This window comes from Parasteatoda tepidariorum, chromosome 1 (genome assembly GCF_043381705.1).
Source record: "Parasteatoda tepidariorum isolate YZ-2023 chromosome 1, CAS_Ptep_4.0, whole genome shotgun sequence".
NCBI lineage: Eukaryota > Metazoa > Arthropoda > Arachnida > Araneae > Theridiidae > Parasteatoda > Parasteatoda tepidariorum.
Window position 1 is genome coordinate 10,122,638 of NC_092204.1, and position 22,899 is coordinate 10,145,536.

General features: G+C 30.2%; 1 protein-coding gene across 1 annotated transcript in view; it reads right to left on the reverse strand.

Annotated features, from left to right (window-relative positions):
• LOC107454139 (whirlin protein dyschronic) overlaps nucleotides 1-22,899 on the reverse strand; it is a 370,134-nt gene that overhangs the window by 94,305 nt on the left and 252,930 nt on the right. Inside the window, exons 9-10 of the mRNA XM_021146525.3 lie at nucleotides 21,571-21,761; nucleotides 17,122-17,425 (exon numbers count right to left, since the gene is read on the reverse strand). Coding sequence (XP_021002184.2) covers nucleotides 17,122-17,425; nucleotides 21,571-21,761 — 495 coding nt within the window. The remainder of the gene's footprint in view (nucleotides 1-17,121; nucleotides 17,426-21,570; nucleotides 21,762-22,899) is intronic.

The following is a 22,899-nucleotide window of genomic DNA, read 5'->3' on the forward strand; positions in this document are numbered from 1 at the left end:
GACAAGTATTCAAAACAAAAGAATTCAATGTACAAAAGAATTGAAAATTTTGTGTCGGAAAATTTTTGGTAATTTTAAATTTCATAAGAAATTATTAAATAATCATTCATTGTTCATTAGAAATCGTTGAACTTTATTAAGAATCGTTGTGTGATCAAATCATATTATATTTATTTAAATATGAGCATAACAATTTAATATAATGACAATATTGAGCTTTTTTTTTATTTTTTAAACCTATTTCAAAAAATGAAAATAGTAGCTTCAAAAATTGACAGGTTTTATGGAAATCCAAATTTTACAAACTTATTTGTCTGGAAAAAAAAATATCGCTCGAAAAGTCAACGTTTCTAGAAAATCCCAGAGGGCAAATGTTGCTTTTCGCTATTCTGTAACAAATATTAAAACGTTACATTTCTCAACAAAATATGATATGAACTCTGAGTTGTTGAATCAAGATTTTGAATATTGTGGTTAAAATATCTTAAGAAGTAGAGAGAAACTCCGAGAAATTATTTAACTTGTAAATCAGGGCGGCCAAGATATTAAATCTCTAAGTAAACAATTTTGCGGGGAATTAAATATGAAAAGTTATAAGCTGAACTTTTGATGTAAGAAAAACTAGGAATTTTTATGGTAACTGTTTACTTGACTTATTTTTAACTGGAACTGTGTGATTTAAAACTGTGGAATTAAGTGACTTTGTGTTAAACCAAACAAAAAAATGTTTATCTAAATTTTTCTGAAATAAGAAAGTATCTTGAATCAGAGAGAGGATAAAATTATTCCTTCAAGCGAAAATGTGCTTTTAAAAAAGTTAAACCTAAACTTTAAATGGAGTCCAGGTTTTAATACACTACCATATTCAAAGAGCTTTACATTTTTGACAAATGTTAATACATATATTTCTCTTCGTATACTACGTATGCAGGGAGTTTCTTTTCATTACGATATATATATATATATATATATATATATCGTAATGAAAAGAAACTCCCTGCATACGTAGTATACGAAGAGAAATATATGTATTAACATTTGTCAAAAATGTAAAGCTCTTTGAATATGGTAGTGTATTAAAACCTGGACTCCATTTAAAGTTTAGGTTTAACTTTTTTAAAAGCACATTTTCGCTTGAAGGAATAATTTTATCCTCTCTCTGATTCAAGATACTTTCTTATTTCAGAAAAATTTAGATAAACATTTTTTTGTTTGGTTTAACACAAAGTCACTTAATTCCACAGTTTTAAATCACACAGTTCCAGTTAAAAATAAGTCAAGTAAACAGTTACCATAAAAATTCCTAGTTTTTCTTACATCAAAAGTTCAGCTTATAACTTTTCATATTTAATTCCCCGCAAAATTGTTTACTTAGAGATTTAATATCTTGGCCGCCCTGATTTACAAGTTAAATAATTTCTCGGAGTTTCTCTCTACTTCTTAAGATATTTTAACCACAATATTCAAAATCTTGATTCAACAACTCAGAGTTCATATCATATTTTGTTGAGAAATGTAACGTTTTAATATTTGTTACAGAATAGCGAAAAGCAACATTTGCCCTCTGGGATTTTCTAGAAACGTTGACTTTTCGAGCGATATTTTTTTTTCCAGACAAATAAGTTTGTAAAATTTGGATTTCCATAAAACCTGTCAATTTTTGAAGCTGCTATTTTCATTTTTTGAAATAGGTTTAAAAAATAAAAAAAAAGCTCAATATTGTCATTATATTAAATTGTTATGCTCATATTTAAATAAATATAATATGATTTGATCACACAACGATTCTTAATAAAGTTCAACGATTTCTAATGAACAATGAATGATTATTTAATAATTTCTTATGAAATTTAAAATTACCAAAAATTTTCCGACACAAAATTTTCAATTCTTTTGTACATTGAATTCTTTTGTTTTGAATACTTGTCATTTTGTATTATGCTTTGAATTCTTCTAATATTTTGTTTCGTTTGTTTTGAAATAAATGTTCAAATCACTAAAAAAAAATTTCATGCTTAAAGCATTAACATACAAAAAAATACACATCAATTAATTATTAATTTTCAGTTAATTATAAAAGTTACTTGNAATACGAAATGCGATGCGCAATTTTCAGATAGCGTAAATACAAATTACGATGTATGACTTTTAAATTACATGTGACAACAAAAAGAATAGGTTCGATGTGTGTTGTTAAACTTGCACGTGTTCATGGGACTAACGAATTATGCCGTGTTTTGAATTTTTTTTTTGCAAAACGGACCGCGTTTAATATAAATGTACACATCTCGTTTTTTTTCCTGGGAAGGTGCTGATTTGGCTAAGATACGTAATTACTTTTTAAGTTACGAAAAAAAAAAATTAAAACTGAATCGAATTTCACGAGTTGTAATATTGTGTGAAAATATCAGGTATATTCTAAATCACAAATAAAAATGCAGCTATAACGGGAAAGAAGAAAAAGCATGATCGAAAAACCTCTTAAAAAATGCTTGTTAAAATCGGTACAACGCAAATGATAAAATCGGCACAAACAGAGCACGTAAAAATTTAAAGTGCGATTCAAAACTCGCTTGCTCCTCTTAAAAAATGCGTGTTAAAATCGTTGCAACGCAAATGTTAAAAAAGGCACAAACAGAGCACTTAAAAAATAATTATTTTAATGCGCAATTCAAAACTCGCTTGCTCCTCTTAAAGAATGCGTGTTAAAATCGGTACAACGCAAATGATAAAATCGGCACAAACAGGGCACGTAAAAAATAATTATTTTAATGCACGATTCAAAACTCGCTTGCTGTCAAACCATAGTATTAAAAATATCAGAATTTTTTTAAATCACGGCGAAAACGTAATAACTACTAAAACATTAAGCCAAATACTTTTATATTTCAGATGAAATTGGAGTAAATAAAGTAAGTCAAAATGTTATGTAATTTAAATGCGGGATTTGAAATTAAAATGTCGCAATAGCGTACAAAAAATATCGGTACTTTTAAAACCTTGTAGAAATGTGTAGCAATGATTTCTAAAATAACGATTGAAAAATAATTTGATTTGCGATAAAATCGTTGCAAATAAGCCATGTCAAAAAATGGCTATCTAAATGAGCGATTCTTTACTCGCGATTCATAATAATATCGTGCTAAAATATCGAAGTTTTAAAAACCGGGCGGAAATGTGCAGCAATAACTGTTGAAGAAAGGATCTAAAGTCATTTAGATTTTCCATGAAGTTTGCACAAATAAAGCGCTTCATAACTTTCAAAAATTGCTATTTCAGGATCTACTTGAAAATGGGTAGCAATAACTACCGATAAGTCATTGGATTTACGATGAAATCGGCGCATAGGAAAGGCGTCAAAAGTGGTAATTTAAATTCGTAAATCGTAATAATGATGTATTAAAAATATTGGGATTTTTAAAACTATGCTAAATCCGTAGCGTTAACCATCGAAAAACAACATTGATTGAGATTGGGTGCGTCAAAAATTTAAAAGTGTAAATTTAAATTACCGTAATTTATAATTGTAAATTTATATTATTAGTGTAAATTTTTATTATTTTTCAAAAGTAAATATGAAAATTTTTTTTCTTCATTTTGTTCAGATTGCGGCCGCGGGCCGCCCATCGAGGGTTGGTGGGCCGCATTTGGCCCGCGGGCCGCAGGTTGAGCACCCCTAATATATATGAACTTATTGTTTTTCTTAATTTTCTTTTTTTTATTTGTTTATTTTGTTGTATATATATATAGCATAATAAATAAATACAAAAGAAAAAAAAATAAATAAAATAAAAAAACACGAAGAAAATTAAGAGAAATAATAAGTTTTGAAAAATTTCCAGTTCATGTTAATTCATTTGAATTCACTACTCGCTTTATAGATATCTTTTCATGTTTTATTCTGTTTTTTCTTTAGATTTTAGCATCTGTTTTTAGTTGACATTTTTACTTATTTATGTTCTATTTTGTTGCGAAATTTTCTTGAGTGCTTCTCACATTAGTGTATAGATATATTTTGCTTTGGCTATATTGATACAATGTTAGAAAGCACTCCTTTTTTCGGATATAATCGTGTGAGCTGATGAAAAGATTATATTTTTTATTTTCCAGATTTTTATTGATTTCTTTTGTTTTTCCTTTCTTTCGTATTTTTTTTCCTTCCGGTTTCTTGTTATTTTTATCATTATTTTTCTTTTTTCCTTTTTTTTCATTGTTCTGTAATTTTTTCCATATTTTCTCTACATCTTGAACCATATATATATATATAGTCTTAACCAAAGGCAAATCATAAAAAAATTTTGAGATTAATTTTTTCCACTGTTTTTTCTTCAAGTCAAAATACAATTTACTATTAATTGAAATATTTTAGTGGCGTAAATTCATATCAGGTGTCATTTTGCAGTCGGAAGGAGCCAATGACCTGGGGCACCACGAACTTATATTTTTAGGGAGGGGCATTAGCATGACCGAATCATAAATGGGTATGTAATTCATTTGCCTTAAGTGTCCAGCAGTGGACTGATCGTCAAAACGCTGTTTCCAATAGAACGCCGAAATCAAGCATCACTGGTTCTGGTCAGTGTGCGAATGGGTGACCACTCTGAGCAGTCAGCAAAGGGACTGAGGCTGTGCAGTAAACTGTTTTACCGTAAAGTGCTCGACTTTGTGCGCAGGTCGTCGTGTTACTGAAGCAGGGGAATCATGCCCTCTGCAGAGGATCAAAATTGTGATGGCTTGTCTTCGGAGCATCCTCAGGGATGTTTCCCAGATCGTCGCCTAGTGCGACGTAAATCAACAAAATCATTTGCTTCAGTAAAAAATTATTTTGTTGCTAACATTTTCACCATATGCTATGCTCCACCACTAATTGAAAGGTTTTATATATAATTTTTCGAAGAAATGAGCTGCGATTAGTCAGTTAGGAAGCCACTAAACAGTTGTGAAGAACTAGGGTTCGATACCCAACGGCGGCATGAACCCCTTCAGATCGACAGATACCAGCTAGTCTAGAAAGTAAAGGTGGTTTGTGTGCAGTGCTGACCTCATTGCAATAATCAGGCAGTCACTAACAAAATTGAGGAGATTTAACCTTCATGCGCCCCTTGACAAAAATGAGTTATTGCTTTCCTTTTATTTGTAGTCAATAAACAAAGAACCATTTAATAAGTAAATATAAAAAAAGAGAAATAAATTAATTGAGCTAAAAGGAACAAATAATTTTTTACTGTCCGACGAATTGAAAAACAATGAATTAGGTAATCAGCAAATCTTGTTGACCAGCGAAATAAGCCAGACGTCACACACACATCACATGAGTAGAAAGCAAGCAAAGAATTAAAAAACTCTCGATATTGATACAAATATTGACACCGAGGCTACTAATAAATTCCGAATTATTGTTTCCTTAAAATTTGGTTTTTGTTTTGCATAAAAGATGGAAAAATACAGATTTTTTTTATTAAACTTACAGTTCATACAAAAAATAATCAGACGCATATAAAATATCAGGGATAAATTACTCGTTTACAGACTTGAGGGTACGTAGCTGCCAAAAAATAAATAAATAATAATTATCCTGTTAATTGTCGGTGAGATTTTGAATCTGGCACAGCTTGAAATACGTGTTGGCAAAGATGGACACTGCTGAATGCGCTTTTTACAGTAACAGGTGCTTGCTTATTTGCACTTATATGCAATTTATATGCACTCTTGCTTTTAAGTTTTCAAAACATAATCAATAGCCTTCGAAATAAAATCCTCAAAGGTTTTTTTTGCTTTGGGGTAGAATTGTTTTTTTACAGTGTTTAGCGCATATACAAAAAAATGCCTTATTTTTACCTTAAAATGGCCACATAAAAATAAAATTATAATAATGATAATTGTTTTTACTAGTTTATAAGCTTTTACACGCAATAAAACAAATAATTTTAAATTTTATATTATTATTTAAAAAATAAAAGTTGTCGAAACGTGTCGAATATCTTAAAAGTGAAAAATACTCAAAACCTTCAAATTCGGTAATTAGGTCCAATATAGAACCTTTCAACAAATAAAATTAAACAAAATACATTCGAAAATATTAATTTGTTGTCGAATAAATAAATAAATTGCTTTCATATAAGTTACAGCGAACTTACATAAAAGAAGTTAAATCCCTTCGTTGAATTAAACCCTTCAGCAGAAAATTAAAGTTGCACTTACAAAACTAATATTTTACCATGCACTCCAATTAAAAGTAAAATTTTGTAGAATATCCTAGGTACTAGAGTATCCTAGGAACCTAGGTACTCAAATTCCCGTCCGTATCATTTTGTCTTTTTCAAGATCTTTGATCTCACCGCGTCGAGTACGAAAAATTTAAATAATCCAGTAGATGGATCTTATGTCCTGTTTCTTTACAATTAACAGAAATTTCTTGGCGCGAACGGGAAAACATTTTATGCCATGCTTTCTGAACACTGCACTTAACCAGGCGAAAAAATTCTGGACGACCCCGTCTTCAGAAAGGAATAATTTTATTCTCTAAACGATGAGAGGTGGTTAGAATATTTATGTCATTATAGTTTACCACGAAATCTTGAATAATATGTTACAAAATGTCATTTTTAATGAAAACATAAAAGGTAAGTGATACAAAAGTTGGATGATTAAAAACCCGAAAGTCTTACATGAAAGCTTTCTAAGGAGAAAATGCGATATCAAAATTTAATTTTTTGAGATTATTATTTGTCAAAGTTTCACATTTATACTACTGCATTTATTTTTTAAAATTTATTTTTGAATAAGCGATGTAAAAACCCGATGAAGACTCTGAGATTTTATGTGTACGACATTACATTAGGAAAAACAGTGAAATAAAAGTAAAAGTAAAATTTCCCATTAACACTTTTACATTGATTTTTTAACTTTATGTTGGTATTTACAATGCAAAAGTAAGATGGAGACGTAACGATTGAACACATAAAAGTTTATTTTTTTTTTAGATAAACAATGTAATCAAAGTGAAATTTTACATTTTTACTGCTGCATTGATTCTTTCATCTTCAGATAAACGACGTTAAAAAACGATTAAGACTTTAGGATTTTATGCGTGCATGAGTTTATATTTAGATAAACAATGAAATCAATGTGAAATTATAATTTCTCATTTAAACTTTTAAGTTTATTAAAGTCGATTTGAATAAAAATAATACTGGTTATGAATAAAATAAAAATATAGGAATAGGTATAAATGATACGGTACCCATTTCAAATTATTTATTTATAACTAGAATAATGTTTATTTAAATCAGCTAATTATTTATTTTGAGACATCAAAATTTAATAAAAAGTTCAGTTTCCAGAGGCTTCTTGTTCAGATGTTTAAGCATTAAATACTTAGAACAACGACTGGGTACATTTCGCTCTATTTTAATTTTGAATGAATATATCATGGTATTTATTGCATAGTAATATGTATTATTAGAGAAGTTTCTCGGAAAAATGGTTAAACAACCATATATTTAATTGTAATTTTATAATATTCAAACACAGTCAAATAATCATAAATAAGGTGGTATTAAAATTGTTAACTGTGAGATTAACTGTTTTCACCTAATACGATTAAACAACCAGAATTTTACCGTGCCACCTTATGAAAGTCAAAGTTTTTTTACAGTTATATTATAGACGAGAAGGCTAATCTGTCGATCTCATGACCGACAGAACGAGGTTCGAGTCCCAACGTTGACACCACAAAATTTTCTCCATTTCCTGTCATGAAGAGTTTCTAGTGTCCTGCACTCTCCAACTTGTGATGCTGGACTATTACAATGCGAAACTCTGATTAACGCGAAGATGGTAGTACCATAACGCTGATTAACACAAAAAAGTATAGTGTTTTATATTACTTACGATAGGTGAAATGTCCAGATAAACTAATTAAACCACATTCCACAGTTCATTTATAAAACACAACTCAATCACAACTTAACTCCAGTGCCCATCATTACCTAACGAAACGCCTAACTCCAATGTTCATTTAAATTTCTTTTTCACGGTTTTGAAACCGATCTAGGATGTAAATGGTTAAATAAAAACTTATGGTTTTGTATATATGGTCTTTTAATCATACTAGTTTCAAACGGTTTCTAAACCCTAAAGGTAAAAAATTTTCATTTACCGTTATTTTACGGGGGCGTACATTTTACGGTTATAACAGACTATTTTACCGCAATTTTAGAATGAAAATCCTAACAGTAATTGTTACAACTTACTTATTTAATATATTTCTCAAAACATTTTTTCCTTATTTTAAAAAGTTACTCAAAATTTCCCTTCATTTCGATCAATACTCGAGTGTTAATTTCTCATTAAATTTCAGTTATTAAAATCATTTTACTTATCACAATTGTTATGAGTTTTAATTTTAGAAAATTATTAATACTACTTTATTTTAATAGCCATGCATGAAACTTTTATGCTACTGCTTTGAGAGCTCTATACAAAATTTGACAATGGTGTATTTTTGTACCATCCGTCATTCAAGTTTAAAAAAAAAGCTCTTGTGTTAATTAGGTTTTTTTTTATTGAAATTTTTTATAGCCAGAAAGAAAAAATAATTATGAATCTTTTTACTTTAAAAGGAATGTAAAAATTTCGCACACTCGCAAGTTTTGTGTGGTTATTTACTAAAACTTAATTTTCTTTTGTTCCTATTATGGGAATTAGTAAACATGCATTGAGATGAATTTAAAAAGCATTAATTTTTTTAAAAAAAAACTGTAATCATTAAATACTTACGAATGTTAAAAAAAACTTTTTCTTAAAAACATTTTTTGGAATATGCATAGACAAAACAACCTCTTTTGTAAGGAAGAAAAAAAATTTTTTTTTCGTAATATTAAGATATTGGAGCGTAAGTTTTTAATGATAGGAATTTAAATGAGGACAATGTTTTAGAATAATAAAAAACAAGTATTATAAATTCTTAAATCTTGGATTTTTTTCATTCTTAGAATTTATATATACACATTTAACGACGTAGAGAGAAAGCAACATGAAATAAATACCATTTCGCCTTTGTTTCCTTTAAAAGTTTCTTTTTTTAATATTAATTACTTAAAACATTAATTTGAAAGGCTTTTCAATACAACATACATCTATATCGGATGATATTCTTTAGGTTTTATTAAAAAAAACTTATTTTAAAAGTTTTTACATAAATAAAAGAAACGTACAGCTGCAACAATTAAAATAAATGATCTATAAAGAGTCATTTAAAAAAATTTCCAAGTAATTAAGAACACATATGATTAAGTCTAAAAGTCATTCAAAAAATTCGTCTGACCCCATTTAGATAAACTTATGTAATTAGAGAAAAAATTATCAATAAAGTACGTAATGTTTGTTTAATAATGAAAATTTATATATTCCTCATTATTATTTTATAAATTATTTTAGTTAGAATGTTATGTATGCTTAATAATGGTTTAATTTAGCTTTTCTTAAAGTTCAGTTAGAAATTATTTTATTTTAGTTTGTATTTTACACGTGTTTAAACACGTATAAAATTCAAACTAAAGTAAAATAATTAAAATAAAATAATTTCTTTAAATTAATTTCTTTAATTAAAATAACTTAATTTCTTTCTTTCGTGATTAATCACGATTTAATTTAGCTTTTATTAAAGATTACATAAAATTAATTAAATATTTTTTGACTCAAAATTAATATGTATGCACACATTTCAATGTTTCAGTTATTTTTATTAAGCTTTAATTTATTATAATTATTTTTTAATTAAGTTTATCTTAATTCTTTAAGCCTTTAGCCAGTGCCCTCTATCATAAATGCTAAAAATGGAGCAACACATGAATATAAAGAAAAACCACAATTTTGAGAAAGCTAAAAAGGTTTATGATCTAATTTTTTAATGTTTAAAAGTTACTCGAACACAGCATTACACTATCTCTTAAAAATTTACAAACATTCAAAATTATTCATAGATTTTGATAATTTTCAACCTTGTGAAAAAAGCTTGCCAAATTGGTGACTTTTTTTTTGAAATAAAAAAAAATCTTAGCTTTTAAAATATGTATGTTATTTGTTAGTTCTCAATCCCAGATTATTATTTACTGCAAAAAGCGATTTAATTTCAAATTATAGATTTGTCACAAGTGTTAGGCACTTAAATGATGGCTTTTTTAAAAAATTTTCCTAGGTGTAAAAGCTTCGAAAAACTCAGTTAAGCATGTTTACAGCATTGACTAATGCTTTTACCTAATAACGTTTTTAGAAATTTAAAAATAATTTCTTTTGAATATTCTTAGCTAAGTAACATTTCAGCTTAATAATAGTCAAAAATAATAATACACTTATATCATTACCAATATTATGTTATTATTCACCTAATGTTCACTTTTTACACTTATATCAATTCTATTGCATTCTAGGTTTTCTAGGTGAATGAGAAAGTAAATTGATTAGTAGTTTAAAATTCTATTTTGCAATTGGATACCTGCAAGTGACGTCATGCGTGCGTGGCGAGGCTGATTAGCTGATGCCATGAGTGACGTCGTTTACAGGTATCCAATTATATCTGATCCGAAAATTGTTTCAATGTGATAATAAACTAAAGCCTTAAAGCTGCAACGTTAACATATCATAAACAACCATGCGATTAGTGGCTAATACCCGAAGTATAACCATTCATTTAAAAAAAAATTGTCCACCGGTTCGACAGTAAGCGAGCAGGGCGGGGTAAGGCCGCCTAGTTTTTAGTAAAACTGCATTTAAATTTGGCAAAAATCATTTTTATAGTGACATCTTATAAAATTTATAGCGGATTTTTTCTTAAAAAACTGTGAAGACTTTTTATTTTTTGAGTAAAATTACAATTATTTATTTTTTTAGTAATACTGCAATTAAACATTTTTTAGCAAAAAAAAAAAAAAAACTCTTTAACATCTGGTGATTAAAAAAAATGAACTGCGATTAAACATCTGAACTGTGATTAAAAAACTAAAATTATAGTAAAATTTTACGGAGATCTGTAACTATACAAAATTTTATATCAAATTTTCCAAAAAAGAGTGAAACAACCGTTTTTTTTATATCGAATACAATACGATTGCATGTACAGTACTTAAAGTCTCACACTATTAACAAAAAATATTTGTGAACAAAGCTAATCATTTTGAGTAAAGCACAAATTGTTGCACAAAACTGGACATACTATAGTTTCGGTGCTATATACAAAAAACCTTTCACTGTGACGAAATGCAAACGGCAGAAATAGATTGGTCAGTTATTAAAATTTCAGTTCTTGAATTCCTTATTTTAAACAAGTCAATAGAATAAAGAAAGCATAATGATAAAAAAAGACGTTCGGACAATGCACCAAATGTTCTCTTTCCCACGCTAACAGTTGTCTATATAAAGCAACAATGGAAGAGAATGCGGAAAAAACAGCTTTATCTCCATGCCAAAGCAGGTAAAGCGGATTACGTATCAACCCTATTTACCCATGACTTTCATATGGGACTGCTCTATATGAATATTTCCTACGCTAACAATTACATTCATGTTAAATAACTGTTAGAAACTAAAAGAAATATTAATGCATTTAAACTTTTTGCTCACAGGCATTACAAATTCCCCTCTAACATTCTTTTTAAAAAAAATAGGTATGCATTTAAAGGTAAATGAAATACTAAATTTACGGTACATAGTTTTGAACAATTTTTACGCTATAATTATCTGCCTTTCATACAATTACAACTTCTTTTTTAGGTAAAAATTTTGTAAATGACGCTATGCGTGTTGTTCTTTTTTATTTAAAAATTTCGGATAAAAAAAGTTGGATATGATGTAATTTTTTGCTTTAAGAATTTTAAGCAAAAAAAAATATTTTTCTGTTTAGAACACCAAACTCATAAAAAATAAGCTTCTTACAAGATTTAAATTCTTTAATTTTCAAATTATTAAAAACTATTAAGTTATTAAAAATTATTAAGTCATTAATCAAATATTTAATCAGAATTAGTATTCTGTTAAAAAGCTTTTCCAAATATGTATAATTAAATAAAAATTACAAGAAAAATGTCTCAATGATGTCAAAAATGTAGTTAGTAAGAGAAATAATATTTAGAAAAATAGAAAAATAATTTAATATGACAAAAAGTCATGCTTGAAATCTGTGCCATAATAAATTACGCTAACTTTTTATCTGTTAAAGAATAAACAATTTAATTATGCTATTAAAATTTGAATTTCCAAAAAACATTAACTCATTTTTCTCTTTAATTCACGTCAGTAAAAAAGTAAAAATGCAGCCTTTTATTAAATACGACAACATCAAATGTTTTCCTAGCGATTACATCGTCCTGCAAATATCGAAAAATACCAATGGCAAAAAAATAGAAACAATAATAGTAACTTTATTTTGCTTTGGACAGCTTTTTTCTCCAGTTTGAACCCTTTACTGCTAGAAAGATCTCGAAAAAAATAGTTTAATAACAATTTATTTAATTTTTATTTTGCCATTTTCTAACAAAATAGCCAAATAATCATAAATAAGATGGTATTCAAACTGCTAACTGTGAGAAAAACCATTTATTAGCTGCTTTCACCTAAATTTGTTAAACAACCAGAATTTTATCAGGCCAACTAGACCAACCTAATGTAAGTAGTTTACAGAGGGGCAGATATTATAGCCGAGAGGGTTAATCTGTCAATGACTCATGATCGACAAAACGGGGGTTCGAGTTCCAGATCTGACACAATATTTCCTGCGATATATGAAGAGTTTCCAGTGTCCTGCACTCCTCAATTTGTGACCCTGGACTATTAGAATACGCTACTCTCACTCATGCATGGATGCAGCATCATAAATCTCCTGCACCATCTTTAATATCCAGATAAATTTCTTTTTACGGTTTTGGAACCATACTAGTTGTAAATGGTTAAAAGAAAAGTGAAGGTAAAAAATGTTCTTTACCGCGATCTTCACGGTAAATTTGAGGGACAGGCTGCTGTCAGTTATTTTACCATAATTTTAGAGTGGAAATTTTCAAAGTGTATATTACAGTGGAAATAATAAGAGTTTAAAATTATCGGAAATTAGGATGCGTATATACCGAGAAATCAGTACCCAAAATAATCATCCCTTACTTCCTTAACAGCATGTAAACATATAAGCATGCAGTCAAACAGAAAAAGTATGGCATTTTCAAGTACCACTGATCATATAGTTTCAGGAATATTCCACAGTTCATCTACAGTGCTGAATGGTGAGAGATGATATGCCTATCATTTATTACAAGTTTTTTGATTTATATAACAAGTACAAGTATTACAAGTACTACATTTTACCTAATTCGGATATAGGAATTTCAAATCTGAACTTAGTTTTGATTGTAAAGTGACAGATTTTATTTCAAAATGATATTTTTAATTCAGTTTATTTTTTGTATCACTGTACAAGCTTATAAGGAAAATTTTGGTTTATATATATACATTTACAACTGGAAAATAACGCTTAGGCAAAAAAACATTTGGAATTAACCTATCACATCATAAACAGAAATGAATTACCTTCTCTCTACCACTCCCTAAGTAGCAGGAAAGTGTCGACACTTAGTATTCTTTTGAGTGCAGAACCTATCTTGCTTATAGAGANACAATAAAACTGTATAGTATCACCTGAAAATTCAGATTTTACATAGAATCTTATAGTGTGTCTAATAATTTGGCCAGAGACAGCATGAATTGGTTAACAACAAAATTTTAAGTACAATTTAAGTGGTTAACTAACTAAACTCCAGTTCAATTTCGATTCATAAATTACTTTCCTGGATCTCTTTATTTACTCAAACGATCTCTTCATTCGCAAGAATGTGATTTATTATTGCTATCATAACACGAATCTTTGCTTCGACAAAAGAATTATTATTTCTTCGAAATACGTCCAGCTTTATTCATTCATAAGAATAGTTTACTATCGTTTTCTTGACTACTGTCATTCATTTTTCTGAGTTATTGGTTTGTTTATTCCATGAGTGTTCAGTTATCCATGTACTCTACTATGCAGATGTACTCTCAAAGTTATTTCATTTATTTATTTTTTTAAATGGAAAGAATTAAAGGTGTTATTCGAAACACTTTTGCTCACAAAAATAAAAAAAAAAAACCTATAGTTGGAAAGTCTTAAACTTGAAGTGAAGCTATAAATTTAAATGGCATTAAAGCACGGATTATGCGTTTCTGATGCGTCGTTTTATTGCAGCCCCCTATTCATTTTTAATCTATGCATCGTTAAAATAGTTCGTTCATGCAGCGGAAGATACATAAATTATCATATGGTCGTTTCATGATTTCATAAATTATTTGGATTTGATTTGGAAAAACCGGTGAGGCTCAGGGGATAGAGTACTCGACTCTGAAGGAAGCGATCCAAGTTCGAATCTCTCGATACAAATTTTTCTCCAGGATCGCACTGACAGGGTGCGTAGCCAAAGGTTTCACCAAAAATAAGCACCAGTAATTTAAAACTGCACATTTGTTTGTTTTTAGATTTTTTTAAAAAAAATTTAATTTTACAGTATAAACTAAGGAAAGTCGATTTGAATTAAGTTACAATTTTCAAATTACCCTAAATCAAATTTTTTTTTAATCAAAAATTCCAAAAACAGGATTATTTATTAACAATATAGTTTGAAAAATGCTGATTGCAAAATTGTGTTAATAAAATTTCATCAAAAAAATAAATAAATATTCTTAAATGCATCAAATTGTGATTAAATTGTGACGGTCTCGTATTTTGTTGCATGTTTCGTAAGATACTGCTGAATAGAATAAACAGCCACCATCAGTGTACTTGTGAAAATCATGTCGAACGCAACAGCGATGCGAAACACGATTTTTCTCCTCTGTTGCAGTGAATCTGTTGCACGTGATTTCAAGTACCTTCACGCCGCATGATACAAAATCTGCTCTGCTAGCATCATTTAAGCATGGACATTCTTGAACGAAATTGATAATATCTTCTGTCATGTGTTCAAGAAATTTTGCAACAGTCAATCACAAAGGTAAATTAACTATAGAGGAAGATGGAAGTAAATTTCAAGATTTTCGCTATACAGGGAATTGTGGGTAGCGAGTTTAAACAAATCTGAGTGGCTCCCGGGTCTCTGCAACAGCGACGAAAATTAAACTCAATTCAATTCTGGAAACCAGGGTGACGGCGATCGCTAGCAGTTGCAACAAAGGGAGAGGGGAAGAAGTGCGCATGCGTAAAATCTCTGTAACATGCGATTTGTTGCTGTTGCAGACGGTATGAAGACTCCTTAAGGCAAAGAACGTAAAAATGAGAAGTCCGGTTCTTTGAATACGTAACTAACGCGGGCACTGCTGGGTGTGGTGTACGCTATACCATGAAAACAAGAACACAACCTCATGTGTACTAAGATCCAGCGCATGCGCATAAAAAGCGAAGTGACAGTCAGGCGGTACGTCATGAGTGAAGCTGCTGTTGGACAACTATACATACATTATTGGGTACGCTGTCAACAGCCCTTTTATTCTTCCTTTCTATTTCAAAATGTGTAAGCAGATTCAATTACCATGGATGATATAAATGTATTTTCAAAGACATATCTTAATTAATAGTACAGACCTGTTAATAAATAATACATTGCTGTACATTAATATGTGTAAAAATGCGGAACAAACCAACAGTAAACGAAAAGAAAAAACTTCTTCACCTCAACCCTTCCCTAACCCCAGTAGTGGTTGGGAGGAGAGGAGGGTGCAAAACTTCTGCTGTTGTGCTCCTTACTGCTGTTTTTTTCCTTTATACACAGGGACCGCGCCTAAACTTGGGGAACTGGTTTACATTATGCCTATGGAAGCTAGACTTCTTCCCCTATGTATATTACTTAGCATTATTAAAACTATAGCTCTAAATTGTTATGCAATCCGCGAAAAATAATAAGCCTTATAGAGATGGTTAAATTGAAGCCACTTCACTGACATGCCTACAGAAAATTCCTCAATATTCAATGATCAATGAATTGATTGAATGATAATACCCAATTGATATCATTCAAATTCTCGCCAGGACAAATTCTATTAAATTAAAATAGCACAGCTTGTTTGAACATATGAATACTTTTAAATTTTTTTTATCATATACAGGTCAGCGATTTCTTAGATCTTTATTGCCAACAGGAGAAATGACCATATTTCCTAAATTCTATGACCATAAGAGCTTACATAATACAGATAGATGATGGAGATTTTTAATTAAGTAAAGGAACGGAAGTCAAGCTGTGAAACTGGTTTTTAAACTTTTTGCAGTTTGTTTACCCATGGCTGTACAGCCATCTGCTATTTTTCAAACATTGGTACATTGCCACTTTTGAATGTTATTGTTCCATCTATTTGCGGCATAACTACTACTATAAATATTGAATACCAAATCACTTGTATATAAGACATGTTAACTTGATTCCATCGTGAGGTACCTTTTGATAGATGAAGGTTGACATAATCGATATATAGTTCCCTCATATCTACATCAGATCTGTATGAAAACTACAAATGAGTTATTTTTAACTTACAAATTCAAACTCGCGTGATATAATTTTGAAAATAGACATAAGTCATCCTTGTGTGACAAGTACTTCTAACGTTTATCCTTAGAGCATCTCATACGGGAACACTCTGAGATGTTTATGGAGAATTTTGTCAAACATCCATCTTTCCAGATGCAGTATTACCAGATTTACCCCCTCCCTTTACTACGTGATTGTGAAGAGTTTCATACAATTCTTTGATATTTTCCGTAGATACTTATTTTAAGAAAAATTCTACCCTAACATCATATTTACCTTTTTATACTCTTTGTATATAAAATAAGGATCTCTAAATTACGCGATATCCCTACTCTCAACACTTTCTTCCTCTCTGTTACCATAGTTTCGGCTAATCTTGTTTTTTTTTTCTTCCAAACAGCAGGACGCTTCCATAAGTAGTTTCAATTTACTTGAGGAGGGGAAAATGTGGAGAGTGGAGAAATCATGTAACCTTAAGACACCTAGAATTCAAAACACTGCTGTAAAAAATAGGAATTTGACTTACGAGATGACCTTCAACGAAAGGGGCGTCGACCATTTCGCTGCCTATACTCCACCTTCTATCTTCATGGGATCTGTGCCTGGGTCGTCTGTCATCAGGGTTGACCCCTTCACCGCCACTACTGTGCCTCCTAAACGTGGTCCTCCTCATTCGAGTAGCTTGATTGCCATCTCTTAGGCTAGTCACTGCGTCAAAAGATCTCCTCATCATGGGCCGAGGACTTGTCCGCCACTGACGAGAAGGACTCGGTTTACGTTGAAGGGATTTTATTTCGAGGTTCATGGAATCTCGTGAACCTGTTGATACTCTGGAAAGAATAAACAAATTTATATTAATGTGTTTAGCATAACACAAAAAAATATTAATTATATAATAAATTTAAGAAGAGGTTTATCGAATCTCATGATCCTGTAGATACTCAGAAACGAATAAACAAATTTATATTAACGTTTGACATAGAACAATAAAATATTATGTTATAAATTTATAAAGAGGTTTATAGAATCTCATAAACCTGTAGACACTCAAGAATGAATAAACAAATTTATATTAACGTTTGACATAAAACAATAAAATATTACGTTATAAATTTATAAAGAGGTTTATAGAATCTCCTAAACCTGTAGACACTCAAGAATAAATAAACAAATTTATATTAACGTTTGACATAAAACAATGAAATATTACGTAATAAATTTATAAAGAGGTTTATAGACTCTCATAAACCTGTAGACACTCAAGAATGAATAAACAAATTTATATTAACGTTTGACATAAAACAATAAAATATTACGTAATAAATTTATAAAGAAGTACATAGAATCTTGTTAACCTGCCTATTCTCTGGAATGAATAAATAAATTAACATTAATGTTTGGAATAAAATGATATATAATAAATTATTAAATAGGTTTAAGGAATCACGTGAATTTGTGGATATTCCAGAACGGATAAACAAACTTATATTAATGTTTGTCATAAAGCAGTTAAATTTTAATCTAATTTTATATACCTATCAGAGCTGACTCTCGATATACGAAATCTTTCGTTCAAACGAATACGATTTTTTTTAAACATGAAATCGTTATATCTGAGTGCACAAAAGTACTATAAATATTTACGCATAACTCTAGAATTAACAGCTCAATATACCTTATGAAAAAAATCTAATAAGTCCCTGTTATTCTTGCTTCATTCAAGAAGAAATCGAGATATTTATTCACACTTATTGTGCAGTGACATCAAAAGAAATGGTGGTTAATGTAATTTATTTCGAACTTTCGTTAAATCAAATGACTCATTGTCAAAGGAAGCATTTTGGTTTTGAACAATATAATGATTTGATATAAATTTTTAAAGTGGTTTTCACAGGAATAAAAACGAAAATTGAAATAAATTTCGATCACTTCGTGGAAAGGAACGTTCAATGCGGAATTTCAAAGGATTGCACATAGCATCTATGGAATATAAAATCGGCCGTTATTATAGAAAAGTCGCTGTCAGCCGAGAGTGGAATTAACTAGTTTTTTTAACCGGATAAGTTGCTTATAATAATCACCTTTAAGTCCCTTGCACCCCCAAATGAGATGAACCAGGTTCGAATCCATGAGTACAATTCTTATGATTCCATCCATCCGTGAATTAAAACAATTTAATGTCTTCTCCTCTACTGCTACCAAAATGCATGTTGGGAGTCACGGTTGCTCAGTGTATAAACGTTTGCTTCTCAATGAGGTGATCAAGGTTCGAATCCAAGCGGTGGCTGGTTGATACGAATTCTGTTCCCGGACAGCATCAGCCACAGTGCTGAGTGGTATCCTCAGTGGTAGACGAATCATGGGTTAAAATCCCATTGTGGTAACCTTGGGAAGTTTTCGAGGTTTACCTCTTCATAGAACGCAAATGCAGGTTAGTTCCATCAAAAAGTTCCCCACGAAAGCAAATTTCTCCCAATGCATCATACAAAAGTTCTTTTATCTTTTGTGATTGGGTTCAAAATTACAATGCTATGGAGTTGAGCATTGATAGTCGTAAACTCAAAATTAGGTCGGCTGTTCAACGTCAGTTCTAAAATAAAATTAATCAAGCAAACTTGCTCTTCTTAATCTCGCATTCGTTGCTATTAATTTATCAAGTTTTTATAGTGTCCGTGGGCATAAGGATGATTACACCTGATCTATAGTGTTATCGAAATTCAATACATCCCTGCATATTGATCTATAAATTGCCTGTATTTTAATTGTTTTAAATCTATAACATCATCATAACAACGCAATACTCTGTCTCACCAAAATCGATTATAGAAATTTTAACATTGAAATTATTGACTAGAAAAGAAAATCTAAACGCCACGTGCCAATTAAGGTCAAAAAACGCAGAGTTATAAAGTAAACATACCAAGAGTTTTCCTATAACTTTAGCAAAAGAAATAAGCGCGTTTATACTTTGGAAGAAATCACAGAATTCTAATCAATGACTGCATCGACGCATCATCCAATCTCTTCAAAGGAAAAATTCGAAAGAAAAAAAAATATATCTTAGTTTCAAACAAATATTTTCTTCCTTTTACTAGCTTTCGATTTAAACAAAACTTCTAACAACGTAATGGAAAATATTTCTTCCTTGGCGACCATTTATTTCGGGTATCAGACAGAAAAAGCTTTTAAATTACTTTCGGAATTAATTAAGAGACAATTTATAATAATCAGTTCGAAAAGCTTTTTAAATAAATGCATATTTAGATTTTTGGAATTAATTCAACTTGAATTAATTGAAAATTTTTAGTAGAATGTTTGTAATGGCAAGTATGTGCTGCCAAAAAATAACGTAATAAAATAAATAAAAATTTTATGATAATATTCTTTATGGATTGTTAAAAAATAAATTTTATCGAATTTCAATAAGCACTTAAGAGCAGTGTCATAACCAAGAAGATACGGTAAAAAAAAAGAGCTACTGAATATCGAAATTTTATTTAACAATTTTTTTCATAAATTTGTTTCTATAAATATTTTTAAATTGATAGCAAGCGATTATAAACAGCACTAACGTTAACAGCAGCTAATTTTGAATTCCATTGGTACTTATATTACATGCACTAAATATTCACTACTTATGCATTATAATTTTCTCCTTAAATAACACTAACAAGACAATAGCTCTTATCATCGAATTACTACATATCAACTACTTATGCAGTATAATTTTCTACTTAAATAACACGAACATCTATAAACAATAGCTCTTATCATCGAATTACTACTTATCAACTATTTATGCAGCATAATTTTCTACTTAAATAACACTAACAAGACAATAGCTCTTATCATCGAAATACTACTTTTCAACTACTTATGCAGTATAATTTTCTACTTAAATAACACTAACAAGACAATAGCTCTTATCATTGAATTACTACTTATCAACTACTTATGCAGTATAATTTTCTACTTAAATAACACTAACAAGACAATAGCTCTTATCATCGAATTACTACTTATCAACTACTTATGAAATCTAATTTTCTACTTAAATAACACTAATAAGACAATAGCTCTTATCATCGAATTAATACTTATCAACTAGTTATGCAGTACTTCTTAAATAACACTAACAAGACAATAGCACTTATCATCGAAATACTACTTTTCAACTACTTATGCAGTATATTTTTCTACTTAAATAACTTTAACACGACAATAGCTCTTATCATCGAATTTTTGGACATCACCTTATCTTAAACAATAAATTTATGGGGAAAATAATAGACGTTGCATACGTTGCATTTTTGGACAATTCCATATTTGAATAAGGCGCGAATAAAACATAAATAAAGATGCAGAAATGGATATACCGTAGTTCTATAAACAAGATCCTTCATTAGTGTCTAAACACTAAATGATAGTATAACTGTAACGAGACAAATCAACACCTCCTAGAAGAAAGAAGGCCTTCGACGGGCTACCGTAAACTAAGAACTGGGAGATGAACTGTCCGCCATGATGAAGCAAACAAGTTCGCTAGCTACGTTGCGCTAACAAAACCGGGAGAGTTTAAAGCCAATTTAAATATTTAAAATAATTGATATGGGTAATTGTGCAGCGATGTATTGGGCAAATATTTAAAGAAAAAGATTTTCTAATGTTAAGATTTCCATCAGATCTCGAAAGAAAGAAGAAATGGGCCATAAATTTCAGAAGATATAATAGGCAGTCTGGTAGAGGAGTGCTCTTAAGTGAGGTAAATACTTTTTAATATTATACGTTCTTTAACATTATACGTTTGTCTATTAATATATATTTATTTTTGGTGTGTGTGTGCGTGTGCAAGTATATTGTGATAACTTCTGAATATTTTTTTTTCCTAAATGAATTAAAATCGGTTAGTTCAACAGATAAGAAATCTTAATTTCAAATGTTATCATATTACTAATATGCTCTGTTCTACTCTCACCTGCTTCCCTTTCTGCTTCCGTGTCCAAAGATTGTCCCATTAGCTAAATCCACACCACTGTCTTCGCTGGGTGTGTGCATATCCTCTGGATGTTCCCTCGCATTTGGAACAGTTAGGTGGTGCTTATCTTGCTGCTGCCTTCGTCTCGTGGAAGTACGAAAGTTGTTCCTGGAAGTTCTGAATATATCCTCCTATAGCACAATGAAAGACGCTCTGAATAAAACATTGTCTAATGTAATAAGTTTAAAAAAAATGAAATCACATAATGATAGGCCACTTATTTCACAACTCAAATTTATTACCTAGGGGTAAGACTGCATCTAAAAGAAGTATAAAAGATCGTTTGATTAATGTAGAAGATGTATAGGGGAATAGGAGACTAGTGTGGACATGGGTCAACATTTTGCATAACTTTTATATTTATTGGTCAAATTTCTTCCGTGAGATATCGTAGATTGGCAACATTGATGAACATTTCCATGTATAGTTGCATAATCATGCAGTGAATATAGGTTTTCTAAAGTGAAAAGGTTACTCTAAAATCTTCTCTGTTCTCGTTTATTAACATATTTTATTTGAAGAATTTCAACAAAATGTGATAATACGTAATAAATTATTCTGTTTTTTTTATCTGTTTTGATATTAACTATTGCTCTGTATAGCTTCTTTTAATCAGCATTACGTATAAACAAACACATGTCTTCGTGTCGGGAGACATGTTGTTCGTGGAGTTAGTGTCGACATAGATACATCGTCAAGCTAGTGTAGATATGTCGTAGTAGTAGTTTATTTACGTCACACAAGAGTTGCACAATGGGCTGTTGGCGACGGTCTGGGAAACATCACCGAAGATGATCCGAAGACATGCCATCACAATTTTGATCCTCTGCATAGGGGATGGCACCCCAGGTTCGATAGCCCGACGACCTGCGTTTGAAGTCGAGCACTTTACGGTAGAACAGTTTAACTAGGACCAATACCGCACTACCTCGATCTTTTCGTAGACTGATCCATGTGCTGACCAACCCGCACACTGTCCGCAGCCAGTGATGCTTGACTTTGGTGTTCCACTGGGTCTTAACGATCAGTCCACTGCGGGACAGTGTAGATTATGTAGTGTAATCACGAAGTTGAATGTGGCAGCTGCGGGCATTATGTCCATTCAATTTCCAATATGAGAAATAGGAATTGGTTACAAATGTAACAAATTCGATTTTATTTATTTACTGAATTAGAATGATTCTGTAGAATCATATACTTTTAAAAATAATGGTTTTAATCTCAAGTAAACAATTTAGCACAAAATCCTTATATTAATTCACTTTTAAA